This window comes from Apostichopus japonicus, chromosome 22 (genome assembly GCF_037975245.1).
Source record: "Apostichopus japonicus isolate 1M-3 chromosome 22, ASM3797524v1, whole genome shotgun sequence".
In the NCBI taxonomy this organism is placed as follows: Eukaryota; Metazoa; Echinodermata; class Holothuroidea; order Aspidochirotida; family Stichopodidae; genus Apostichopus; species Apostichopus japonicus.
Window position 1 is genome coordinate 9,825,832 of NC_092582.1, and position 12,687 is coordinate 9,838,518.

A 12,687-nucleotide genomic window follows, 5' to 3' on the forward strand; every position below is an offset into this window, starting at 1 on the left:
CCAAAACTGATTTTCTTATCTTTGGTTCACGAACTCAACTTGCAAAACTTGAAATTGATTGTATTAACGTGGACTCATCTATTATTAATTGTGTAAATGATGTGAAGTATCTTGGCGTTTATTTGGACAACACCTTATCAATGAAAAAAACATATAAATGAAAAATGTAAATTCGCTAGTTTTAACTTGTATAATATTAGAAAATTACGTAAGCATCTTTCAACTGATTCTACTCGCACTTTAGTTCAGGCACTTGTCACATCACACTTTGATTATTGTAACTCTTTGTTTTATGGTCTTCCCAGTTCTTCCCTTAATAAGTTACAGCGTGTACAAAATATGGCTGCCCGGTATCATCCTAAATTTGAACAAATATGACAGTATATCTTCTGCTTTTAAACTTCTCCACTGGCTTCCGATAAAGGATCGTATCGATTTTAAAATTTTATCACTCACTTATAAGGCGCTTCACGGATCTGCACCATCTTATCTGAAGGACCTTCTTAAACCACGATCAGTGAGCTACTCCATACGATCTCATGACAGTTTGATTTTAACTACCCCCGCACTCACTGCAAGTCCCTTGGTGACCGATCTTTTTGTGTCTGTGCCCCCAAATTGTGGAGTGCACTCCCATTTTTTATTCGCAATTCAAGTACTGTAAGTTCATTTAAATCCAGTCTTAAGACTTTCATTTTCACACGTGTATATAATTAATCTAGTTATACTTATTTTCTCATTCTTTTTGTATTTATCTCTTGCTATTGTTTTATCCTATTTTCTGATTTTGTGGCATGGTATATACTGACTTCATTTTCTCCATCGTTATTGGATTTGTTTAGTCTTTTAGGGTTATCTGTTTTAAGATTTTTACCTCTTTCTTTGATTAACATGGTTTCTTAATTTTCGTTAAGTTTTATACCTTTACTCTTTTTAAGTTTGTACAGTGCCATAGCTTATGTTTTTACATATATATGTGCGCTTTAGAAATGTTTAAATAATAATAATAATAATAGCATCACAATCTACCTGTTTCTAGCTCTTTAACCTCTGCATCTCCGCTGCTCTGTCTCAGTTCTTCTCCCAGCAGGTCAAATCTCACCCTCAGACTCCGTTCAATATCCTCTTTAATTACCTAACAAATAAAAGAGAGACTTAAAAACAAATACACAAACGACAAACAATCCAATATTGATTCCTCTCGTCTTATTGATTTGATATTGCTCCCCATTTATTGATAAACGATCTTAATTTCACCTCAATTCCAAGAAATAATTAATTAAAATGACAATATTTAACAAGTAATAAAAGTTGACAATATGCTGCATGAAAGCAATTTGTCCGGGACAATGGTGGTGGATTTCATTTGTGGTTAATGACTTATTGTTAATATGAAGCAAGGAGAACATTTTCTAACAGGGTTCTTAGATTTCACATCAAGTCCATGAGTACTAGAGGAATACAAACCATATGGTGGGGGAGGGGAGGGAGGGGGGGCAGAGGGAATTCCAAATTGCACAATTTTCCACTCAGTAACCAAATGTCTTGGACAGGTAAGACACAAAGCTAATTTTTCATTTACAGGTTTTGTTTTTTGCCTTTCTCCTTTCTTAAGGTTCCTATCGATATACTACACAACTTCATGTGTTGAACACCTATCCTAGCTATTTCACAGTTCAGTGACTGGTCACTTTGAAGTCTAACCACTTACATTATCAATTTTCATCATTCTTATACCTTTAAACCGTGTTCAAAGAGAATAGTAACTACCGTGTCATCTATAAATCCAAACCTTTTCAACATCTCCAAAGGTAGACTTTGGACTGAGGTAGCCCCTGGCATGGACCCAACCAATAATTTTGGTATCTCCTGCTATCATATACTCTAGATCATCTTGGGTAGGTCCTTGTACAGCCTGTTGAAAAGGAAGGAGTCATAATGTTATACAGTACTTAATAATTATACAATAGTTTGAGTCACTCCAAGATTAATGTATGTCGTCCAGTTACAGAATAGTTGACAATCATAATCATGGACGTTAAAGTATGAATCGAAGAAACTGACTTAGGTCAGCTTGCGGCTTTGATAAGCCAATGATGGCTTCTTTGCGAGTTCCTGCTTGCGAGTTCCGTTTGCGAGTTCCGTTTGAGTCACTCCAAGATTAATGTATGTCGTCCAGTTACAGAGTTGTTGACAATTGACATTTCATAATCATGGACGTTAAAGTATGAATCGAAGAAACTGACTTCGGTCAGCTTGCGGCTTTGATAAGCCAATAATGGCTTCTTCGCAATGGCTTCTTCGCGAGTTTCAAAGACAGAAAGAAATGTTAACAATCTGCTTGTCTACTGCAAAGAGCCTGTCTTGGTAAACTATAAAAGTTAGAGAGGTCCAGAGGGCCAGATAACTGTTCGTCTGTCTCTCTTCATTTGTCCTTAGTATAACTTCATTTTAGTTACCATCTGATGAAGAACCTGCTTGAAACATCAGGCCCTCTAACCTTTTATGAATATGAATTTTAGCATCAGTTTAACATTGAAATATACTTTCTACCTTTTTGTCCACCATAAAGAAAAGGGCTCAAACCAATGCATTTGGAACAACAAAGTATTCAGAGACATAAGTCTATGTATTTCCTACCAAATCATTGTGAACTGAAGTTACAACCTATAGACTCTGGTAGGATACATTTACAGCCTATAGACTCTGGTAGGCTACACTGTAAAGTAGTAAATAAAACCAAACCACGAAATACCCACAGTTATTGGCAATATGTTAAAGGCATTGAAGACTCGCCCCAAACAGCGTGCTGCCATCTTTAAAAAGTTTACTTTCCGTTGCTTGCAAGTGAAGTTTTTCTCTTGTCGCTACAAAATGCAGACAGTAATGAAACGTAATACCTTGTTATCTTTCGCTGGACCTGAGATATCTATCGCTGTATCGTTTGTACACTGTGCTGTGGGTATTGACTGCAGCTGTATGTACTGACTGTACACTAGTGTCTAATTACCGATGGTAGTAAGCTGTGTGTATATTTTCTGGGATCAATGGTAGTGTCTAACACTTCTGTTACACCTGATTCGAAACTAGGTGAGATTACCGGCATTAGACGTTTCGTTTTGCGCGAGTCTTCACACCCTTTAACTGGACCTAGTTATGTTAACTAAATCTTCAAATCTATGTGTCCGCTAACCTTAACATCGTTCGACAGTTCTGCTTTTATATCTAACGGCTGAGAGCCGAGTGATGACTTGTTATATAAGTGCAACAGCCTGAGTACGAGTACAAGTAGAACTACCATTGATACCAGTAAGAGTGCAAGGCTCTTAGAGTAAGTATGAGTACTTAAGCTTTCACTAGAGTGTACACTAATGATAATAATAAAAATTAACAGTTCTTATATGGCGCAACTTACAATAACGTCTCGCCGTGCTGTACTTAACCCTGGTCATTGGTAACTTGTCACACCTACACACCAAAGTGTGCACAATTCAAACAATCTCTCCTGGGGCACCACAGTGCACCACAGTAACGTGTCCCCTGGGGGACTTCCCATAGGATGCAGCCACAAACCGGCGCACGCAACAATATTTACAAGTTACCTCGCAAGTCCCCATTTATACACCTGGGTGAAGAGACGCAATGGAGATAAAGTGCCTTGCCCAAGGACACAACGCAATGATCTGGCCAGGGCCCGAACCTGTAATCCTTAGATCACAAGTCCACTGCCTTAACCACTTGACTCCAAAATGCCACAAGTACGAGCACAGATCCATAGGGGCGAGTACAATCACATGCAGACTACGAGTAACTGTACGGACTCACAGTCACTACCAGTCTGTTGTGTTTTCACTCACCTTATCCATCAATAGTTCCGCTTTAATCTCTAACGGTTGAGAACTACCGCCTGACGAGGACTTTTTCCCCGACTTTTTCTGAAGAGAGTAAAACATACTTTTTTTTTTGTAAAACAGAATATTATACAAATTTTGATTGAAAGTATTTTTAATGGAAGAAATTTTGACCATCATTATTAATCGATGCAAAGGAGATGGCTATCAAAACATCTACGAAAAAACCGATGCAAATGAGGAGAACATCTCCTCTTTCTTTAAGAAAATAGCAGGGACAAGCTTTGTTTGACGCTAATTACTGTGGTACTACTCTAGTCAACTATTTAAGTTTCTAACAAGTTTGGACCTGGTTATTTTCTCACCATATTGCAACGCACGGCTGGTTATACAACTTAGAATTGATTTGCATATTTTCAGAAGGGTACAGTAAACAATGGACTGACAGTGATGCCCTTCACAGGTATACTGTTACAGAGTCTTTAATCAAATTTAAAACTGGTCTACGGGCAACAAAAGCAGCTATAAATTTAGGTTGTCTTAGTAAACGGATGGCTTGACAACTAATCAGGCGATACTTACTTTTCCAAGCAATGATTCTATTGCTTCTGTTTCATCCCTCAGTTGGCCATTAATTAAAACCATAGACTCGCTCACAGCATTCAGAAGATTGTCTGTCCCATTCTACAAAGAGAGAATGAAAAACAAACAGAGTTAGTCAAATGCAGGTCACAGGGGTATAGATATGACAAGGGGATAAAAGAGAATAAAAACATATAAAGAAATATGTAGAAATTTTTAGGTTGTAATGGAATTTCCAAATCATTACACTTGTATACCACCTTGACATATTTCTGATGTCTTCTCAAAAATTTTCATTCCATTGAACATTTACTCTTCCTACCTCTTAGCAGCTTGCTCACTAAATTGAGTCAAAAGCTAGTTGGAAGTCAGATTTCCATATTTTGGGAAATATTCATGCACAGAGAGGTGAATTTGAAAGTTTGTGTTTCGTAAAATTGTCTAAAATGTCGCAACCTGTGAATTATATCAGCAATTTTTACACAAATCTGGAGATACTTGGGTTTTAATTTTGAAATCTTTGACATCACAAATCATATGAATGCTAGGGCTAGTCCTAAAATAGGTCCTTCAGTCTGAGATTTTAAGAAGGAGAATATAAATGCTTGATTCTGCATTTCTAAAATTAACATGCACAACTGATGCCTATCTATGACGTCATACTTAATCCCATTCAGTTTTCCACAGGAATGAGCCCTTTGGAAAGAATGACAAATTAAAAGTCTTTGTTTGTCACTCAGTCAAAACAGACTTGTCTGTAAACACTAGTGCTGGATTTCAAAAAGTATGACTCAAACCACAAATACATGCTTTGACCTCTACTATACTACTTACCAATATTTACAACCGCTCTGGAATGCGTTTATGCCCACCACGTACACTTAGGGCCTGCTACAGATACTCATTTGTGCCTAATTCTATCCATATATTTAATTCACAAGTGAGAAGATAAGTTACTTATTTGTAGGACTTGCTGTATATATGTTTGTATTACTGTATGTGTATCGCAGTCTATTGATACTTATACTATTGCTTTTCTTTTTTTCTTACCTTTTTGGTTTACGACCTGTGTAAGCCGAATTTCCGATTGTGGACAATAAATTCAAAAATTCAATTCAAATTCAATTCAATATTACTTACCAATAGTACTTTACTATACAACTATACTACTTACCAAGACAAATTTACTGTAATGACTGCAATCTCTAAATCTCTTCTGAAAGGGTATTCTCAGGTTAACTTGCAGACGACAGGAGACACACGACCAACTGTTGACAAAGCTCTGAAACTTCCAGTCAGCTGGCTTGGCTGTGCTCTGGAAAGACAGTGAACAATCTGCACTTTTGAGGTATATGAAAGTTGTTACAATTTTGGAAGTCTCAAAGTGAATTTATATAAATGTCTGCACAATATATGCTACTAAGATAAAGCAGTGGTATGCTTATAATACTTTTTAAGAAAAGTCACCCAGGAAAGAACCTGGGCACGAAAAAACTGAACGACTGATCCACTCTCAACCCCAGTCCACTAGCATCGAGACTGTGACAGACTGTATCACCATTCCCCTCGAAAGGGAACAGATACTACACATGATCTAAGCCAAAAGGCTGAGAAGCGATATGCTTATAATATGTCAGTACTTTTGTTAAAGTGATAAGGACTCTGCATACTGTATTGACAAGCAAAGGAAGTACTACTTCAGTGGAACCTTTAAAGGTTAGTTCATTAATAATATATATTCACTTTTTAAAGGTCTACGGACACCTATGAACAACATTGTCCTATTCAATCTAATAGGCATTAGAAATCATGAAAGTAATTTTAAAGTGATTCTTTATCTATTCCTTATAGTTGTCCCATTGTTTTATAACTTTGCATGATACTAGGAGGATTGCAACAAAGTAATGAACTTTATGTCCTTCAAAAATATTTAATTAAGTACTTTATGAGATAACACCAATGCATTTGATGCCTTTTGTGTTCTGCGTACATCAGAAAAGAATTTAAAAGGATAGAAAATAAACCAGTTGTCATTGATCCAGATGAAAATCCATAAAAGATTGACAAGTCTAATCTCAGTTCTAGATTTACGTATGAATAAACATTACCTAATTATGCACACTGATGATGTAAAGGGTGTGACTGCCTAATTTTCTGTTATGCTATTGCTTTGTTTCAATAAGCTTTGTTTTGAGGACACTGAACATAGGTTTGAGGCCTAAGGCAAGTTTTTGAAATATTTTGTCTTCTTTGAAAAGAGGAACATCACATTATTCAAATGATATATTTGGGTTTTAATTAGGGGGTAATAAGAAATTTTGATGAGGGCAACACTACACATCATAGTTTGCACATATTGAAGGACTTTCCCAGGTTTATCAAAACTCCAAATGTGTTTATATCTTGGAAATGAAAAAAGCTTTCCAAAAACTTTCAACCAATTTTGAAGGAGATGCTTACACACAACAAACGTACTGAATATGGATGGGGCAAATTGGCTAGTTTCAATAGTACTTAAAGTAAATAACTGACAATTAGACAACAACAAGTGTAGAAATATCTGCTTCTTTCCTCTGATGCACTGTACGGGTTTAATAGAAGAAATCAGTTCTTGAGAATGACCCAAACTACCAGAAATTCTTAGCAAACATGGCTGTGGTGTTTAATACAGATTCAGGGTCCAGATTGGCCAAAACGTTGCAAAGGCCTCCTTTGGTGGGCCTTGCTTTCAAAACACCCAAATGTTTTTCAATAATTTTATGCCAATAAATATATTGCACTTTGACTTCCAACCGGGTGTTACATTTTTTAGTGGACTACGGTCACTTTTCAAATCTTTATTTCTCTCGAACTACATAATTCAGACAAAGACAAGCTCATGCTTTGGCCAATAACTTTTGGGATTTCTGTAATAAAATATGAACAACCACTGAACAATTGTTAAATATTCTCAGTAGGAGAAACAATACAACCAGCTTCACATACTCACCTTCGGATCAGCAACATTGAACGTTTTGCACGTTAATCTGGGAAAACTTGATTAAGGATATGCCTGGAACTGCTTATAAAAATCCTTACTCAATAAAATTGTTGGAAAATGCACAATGATAACATCTTTTCTTTGTAACAGATTCTTGGATACATACAGTATGAATTATTTGAAGCAACTGATATTAAATTGAAATGAAACTGGCAAAGGAACCTACAAATAAATATATACATAAATATGACACCAATGTGAATAAAGTAATCCGTCATATTTACATAAATCTTGGACACCAATATAAACACAAACTTTTGGCTACAGTAGAACAGCATTATTCAGGCTGTTATTTTTACGAAGCTTAAAGCCACCACAAATGTGGGAGATTACAACTGGATTTTTATACCTTTCACGTCGGGTGGCTTCCAATTCAACGCATAAACTCAAATTTGGAATCTTTTCAATTAAGAAAGTCACTTCAAATGGGAAAACCGTAGATTGCTCTTGGATGAAAAATCCACCTTACTATGACCCGGTCGGGGAATGAACCCAAACTTTCCAATTGCTAAGCCACGTTGCTTCAAATGCCAATGCCTTTATATCCACTCGGCTACAGTACTCGACCACAAATCATTGTCTAAGCTTGGAGGTGATCCCTATTGACCAATTTCATGGTTGGTTGCCAGTCACAAGCCAAAGTATGGTCTACCTTGTATACCACGTGAACAAAGGTCACACCCAATTGCATTAGATACCAACCAGACAGAGAACAGATCTCAAGAAGAAATTATGTTTCTCAAGTTTACAGTAGAAAGTGTCAACAAGTAATAAGTAAAGTCTGAATCAGAAAGAAGAAGTCCTGTGAGATTATAACTAAATTTGAAACAGCTAAACAAGTACATGCTATGTAATGGGATTCACACTTGGAACATACAAGGAATTTAAATAACATAGTTTTACCGAATGGGATAACTGGTTCAAGTTTCATATCAGCAAAAGTCTTTGCTTGCTTTTAATCCTTAATTGTGTCTTAAGAAGACAAAGAAAATCACTTTTTAAAGAAATCCAGTACTCTTGTTATTTTCACGAATAAATGTTTCTAACATTCCTGACCTATGGAATAATAGTCACATCAATGAAATGCTTAACTATAACAATTAACACAAGTTGTCTCTTGTCCATCTTTACAGAAAAGGATACTTTTTAGTTTTGGTTGATATCTGTAAAATGCTCCAGTCTAAGGATTCAGCTCCTGTCGATGGAGAAAGATGCTTCTTTTGAAACAGTTTGTAAATAGCAAAGAGTATCTGTCTCAGTTTGCTCTGACTTTTATTTAGTTCTTCGTCGGATGCTGCAACATATATCCCCATCACACTTAGTCCTCCTGGCAACATCCTCATCACCTGCAAGGAGTAAAATTGATAAACGACTAAATCAAGCTTTGTGACAAAATTATATAATTTAAACCAGTTGCCAACCTCTGAAGCCAATGTCTGGAATACTTCTATCTGTGATTAGACCACCAATATACTTTGAAGATCTTGGATAAGCTACCCATTGGGGTATCATCGACCAGCACATAGAACCAATGCCAAGGCAAAAAGAAGAAAGAGTGACATGAAGAGGAGAATAGGAGGGTTGGAAGGGGGAGGTTGTTTACATGTCTGTCCCTCTATAAACACAGTAATATTACCACCAGTTCGGCAGCATAGATAAACAGTATAACACCAATGGTTCTCTTTTGCTGCTAACTGAAGCATAATGCCTTACCGAGACATTGTCATCATCTCAGTTGTTCTTAAAAGACTGTGAAAAACTTAGAAAATTTGAAACTTTAGAATTATTGGCAACTTATATTATATGGTTCTTTGAAAACTAAACTAGTTTGGTCAAATAAAACAATTTTAAGTGTTTTCATGCCTGTGCACCACACCTTTTTTAGCCTGTGTTTCCCAAAACAGTGATATGTTTTAACATCACAAAAGAGGTTTAGAAAATCAGGACAACTAGTTTGCCAGATGTACAATATATTTTAATTGCAAAAATGGGGCAAATTGGGATGTAGGGTAGCCCAAACATTGTGAAAAGACTCTCACCTGTCTGGCATGCTCAGCTATCCATTGTTCATTTACTTTCTCAATGCCTCTCTGCTTTGCTGAGGCCTTGCTCTCCATTAATTCTCCATCTCCTTCGTCTTCATCATCTTCTGCTGGTGTTGGCAACAAAGCAACTACATAGTCCCTTTGAGAAGATTTCTGGACGTGTCAAGAAAGGGCATCAAAAGCTTACTTTATTTTACAGAATTTATCCAAGATCATTATCACAACAACAATATCAATGAACATTTGCATTTCACTGTTATCTGTCCAACATATGCTAATGGCACATTGACAACAATCTGAAGAGAACACCTTAAGGTAGTCAAACATAAGGGTATAACAAATAGATAAACATACTCAGCAACAATTAAAACTGGCCTTCATAACCAGTGTTACATTTTAGAAATGTCAAGAAATGAATTTTATAAACACATATCATATTACAAAGTGACATGTATTTAATCTGGTCAGCATAACTCCTCTGTGAATTATTGATGGGATAAAGGATTATCAAATCATATTTTTTACCCTAAATTTTTGTAGGGTAAAGAAATGTATATTATTTTATTGACTGCATCTGAGTGGGTGCTTACAACCACTTGATCCTACTATTTTATCTGGATCTGTACTCTGTGGCTATGTCACTATCTCTACAGCAATAACATAACAACACAAGGCTATGCAGCTAACAATTTGATTGCATGATAGGTACAGTATGTTAGAATTCATAATTGAAATCATCCTTAGCCTAGGCATATGTGTGTTTTGAAGATTTTGTCTTACTGACAAGTGACATGGAGATTGCTAGGACTAGTAGACTGATTTATTGTTTCTAAACTTAACAAAGCAATGGATATTACAACACTGGTCATCAAATAAGGAAGTATATTTTGATCCCTCTTGTCAGTGTTGCTCACTGCATGGGCTACATTGGACAACTGCAAAAACAACATTTCGCGAAACTAGTGTAGGCCTAGGCCTAACATAAACCTAGACCTATGTTGCGGTGAGTACGTAAGTATTGCTCATGAAGCATGACTGTTACTGTAGTAATGTGTTTCAGTAACATATGTCTCCCCAAAACATGCTTACATGACCAGCGATCAGGCCCAAATTACACGGCAACGATATTTCACAGACAGATGAAATATAGTTTTGAAGGAATTCCTCCGCTAAGATAGCTTTCACCATTTTGTTGTCTATATAGTGTGATGCGAATCCAATGTTGATTCACTGTGACACCTACACAGCCCAAAGATTGCGCAAGAGAGATTGTGCTCCGCACGCGTATTTTTTTTCCCAGGACGAACGTGGGCATCGGCCAATCAAATCCCTGGATTCCCCGCACACGGTAGCATACGCACATTAAAAGCCCATTGACTTACACACTAATTCACAAAAGTAATGTGGTCTCTAAGTCTAGATAAAAGTTCAGACTAGCTAATCGCTACCCATCACTGGATAGCTGACAAGCTGGCCTTTCATGGCACTATCAATTTTCCGTATCATGACCATGAAGAGTTTTTGCTATCAGAGCCTGAAGTTTTCGTCACTTGGAAACAAACCTCTTCACTCAGTACCAAACAGTTTTCGTACGCTGCTTCTGAGAGGCCTAAATGGGTCTCAAATTGCCTCAATTGACCCAATTTTCAATAAATCCTGATTGATAACAGGTAAAAAAAAGATGTTCTCCTGCTGCTGCTTTTTGGCACTTTTTCTGAAGGAGAGATATCGGTAGGATGGATTTAGACTCTAATAGGAGTATGCCATCACATGGATCGTACCTTTTTTTTTGGTGAAAACTATGGAGTCACTTTGACCGACCTTGCGAGTGTCGCATCACAATTAATTCTTCCATTGACCTATACACTAAACTCGTCACTTCAAGACCTGCCAAAGCATAGATAGACGTTTTCAACTGTATATCCTACCCATCACATGATATATGAGATCTTGGCCTATCATGGCACTTGCAAATTTCCATATCATGACCGTTTAGATTTTGAGCTAGAAGAGGAGCAAGTTAAGCATCCCCAACTATTCCATCCGCTGGCTCGGAGTAATATCAACATTTAACCAAAGATTTCTAAAATGGTTTATATCACCTTCAATCCTTCCTATTTTCACACCATCTGTACTTTAAATTATGCTCTTTCATATTAAGGCAGAACAAACAATGATGGTTACTGATAATATGCTTAAACAAGCATTACATTAGGTACTCTTACCTCTTTTCTCCGAGCGGATGTACACTACTCTAATTGTGGTGCGGTACCTGCAAACCTGTGATCGGGACCGTGTGGACGTCAAAACGACCTCAGGTGGCGTTGCAACCCTAAACAGTATGCAACGCCAAAAGGACCACAGGTGGCGCTACTACTCTAAACAGGAGGTGCTACTATATGGAACGCCAAAAGGACCACAGGTGGCGTTGCTACCTTAAATAGGAGGTGCTACTACCCTAAATAAGAGGTGCTTATACCCTACATATGAGATGCTATTACCCTAAAAAGGAGGTGCAACTACTCTAAGCAGGAGGTGCTACTGCTCTAAACAGAAGGTGCTACGACTCTAAACAGATGGTGTTAATACTCTAAATAGGCGATGGTACTGTGCTACTATACTACATGCGGCGATGCTACTGTAAATTATTGGCGCTACTACCCTAAACGGAAGGTGCAAATACTTTAAATGTGTCGCTACTAATCCGTAACCAAACGTGTTTCCAAAACAATATTCACAGAGGGGTCATCATGAAAGTCAATCTCCGTACCGAGTGTGGTTATTGCAACCACATTCTTTTCAGACAGGACCAGTGGCGGACTGGCCACACGGGCATTTGGGCAATGCCCGGTGGGCCGGTGGCACGGTGGGACGGTGGGCTGGGGAGCCTGGTAAAAATTACAACCCATTTCACAGTAGTTAATAAAGTACAGACAGGCTGTGTAGAAATATATTTTTAGCTGTGGGAATCAGCTCATGAAATCACCGTGTTAAATAGTCTTTTAGTTCGTAACAAAAGAACGTGCTATTGGCAACCCGTCCGTGCTAATGGATTTTATTTAAGTTTTCTTCCATTTTTTAAGCATGTTGTCACAAAATGCTTGAAAAACTAACTTAAATCCATTCTAAAACATATATTTTTGTCTATTTTTGTTTACGTTTTTAACTT

General features: G+C 37.2%; 1 protein-coding gene and 1 pseudogene across 1 annotated transcript in view; both read right to left on the bottom strand.

Moving 5' to 3' along the window:
- LOC139964179 (protein odr-4 homolog) overlaps nt 1-10,787 on the bottom strand; it is a 42,270-nt gene extending 31,483 nt beyond the window's left edge. Inside the window, exons 1-9 of the mRNA XM_071965574.1 lie at nt 10,608-10,787; nt 9,513-9,671; nt 8,617-8,819; nt 7,423-7,459; nt 5,608-5,748; nt 4,434-4,535; nt 3,858-3,935; nt 1,793-1,915; nt 1,030-1,135 (exon numbers count right to left, since the gene is read on the bottom strand). Of these exons, the coding sequence (XP_071821675.1) occupies nt 1,030-1,135; nt 1,793-1,915; nt 3,858-3,935; nt 4,434-4,535; nt 5,608-5,748; nt 7,423-7,459; nt 8,617-8,819; nt 9,513-9,671; nt 10,608-10,706 (1,048 nt within the window). The 5' untranslated portion in view covers nt 10,707-10,787. The remainder of the gene's footprint in view (nt 1-1,029; nt 1,136-1,792; nt 1,916-3,857; nt 3,936-4,433; nt 4,536-5,607; nt 5,749-7,422; nt 7,460-8,616; nt 8,820-9,512; nt 9,672-10,607) is intronic.
- On the bottom strand, nt 5,831-6,052 carry LOC139964395 (U2 spliceosomal RNA; annotated as a pseudogene).
- Nucleotides 10,788-12,687: the final 1,900 nt, after the last annotated feature.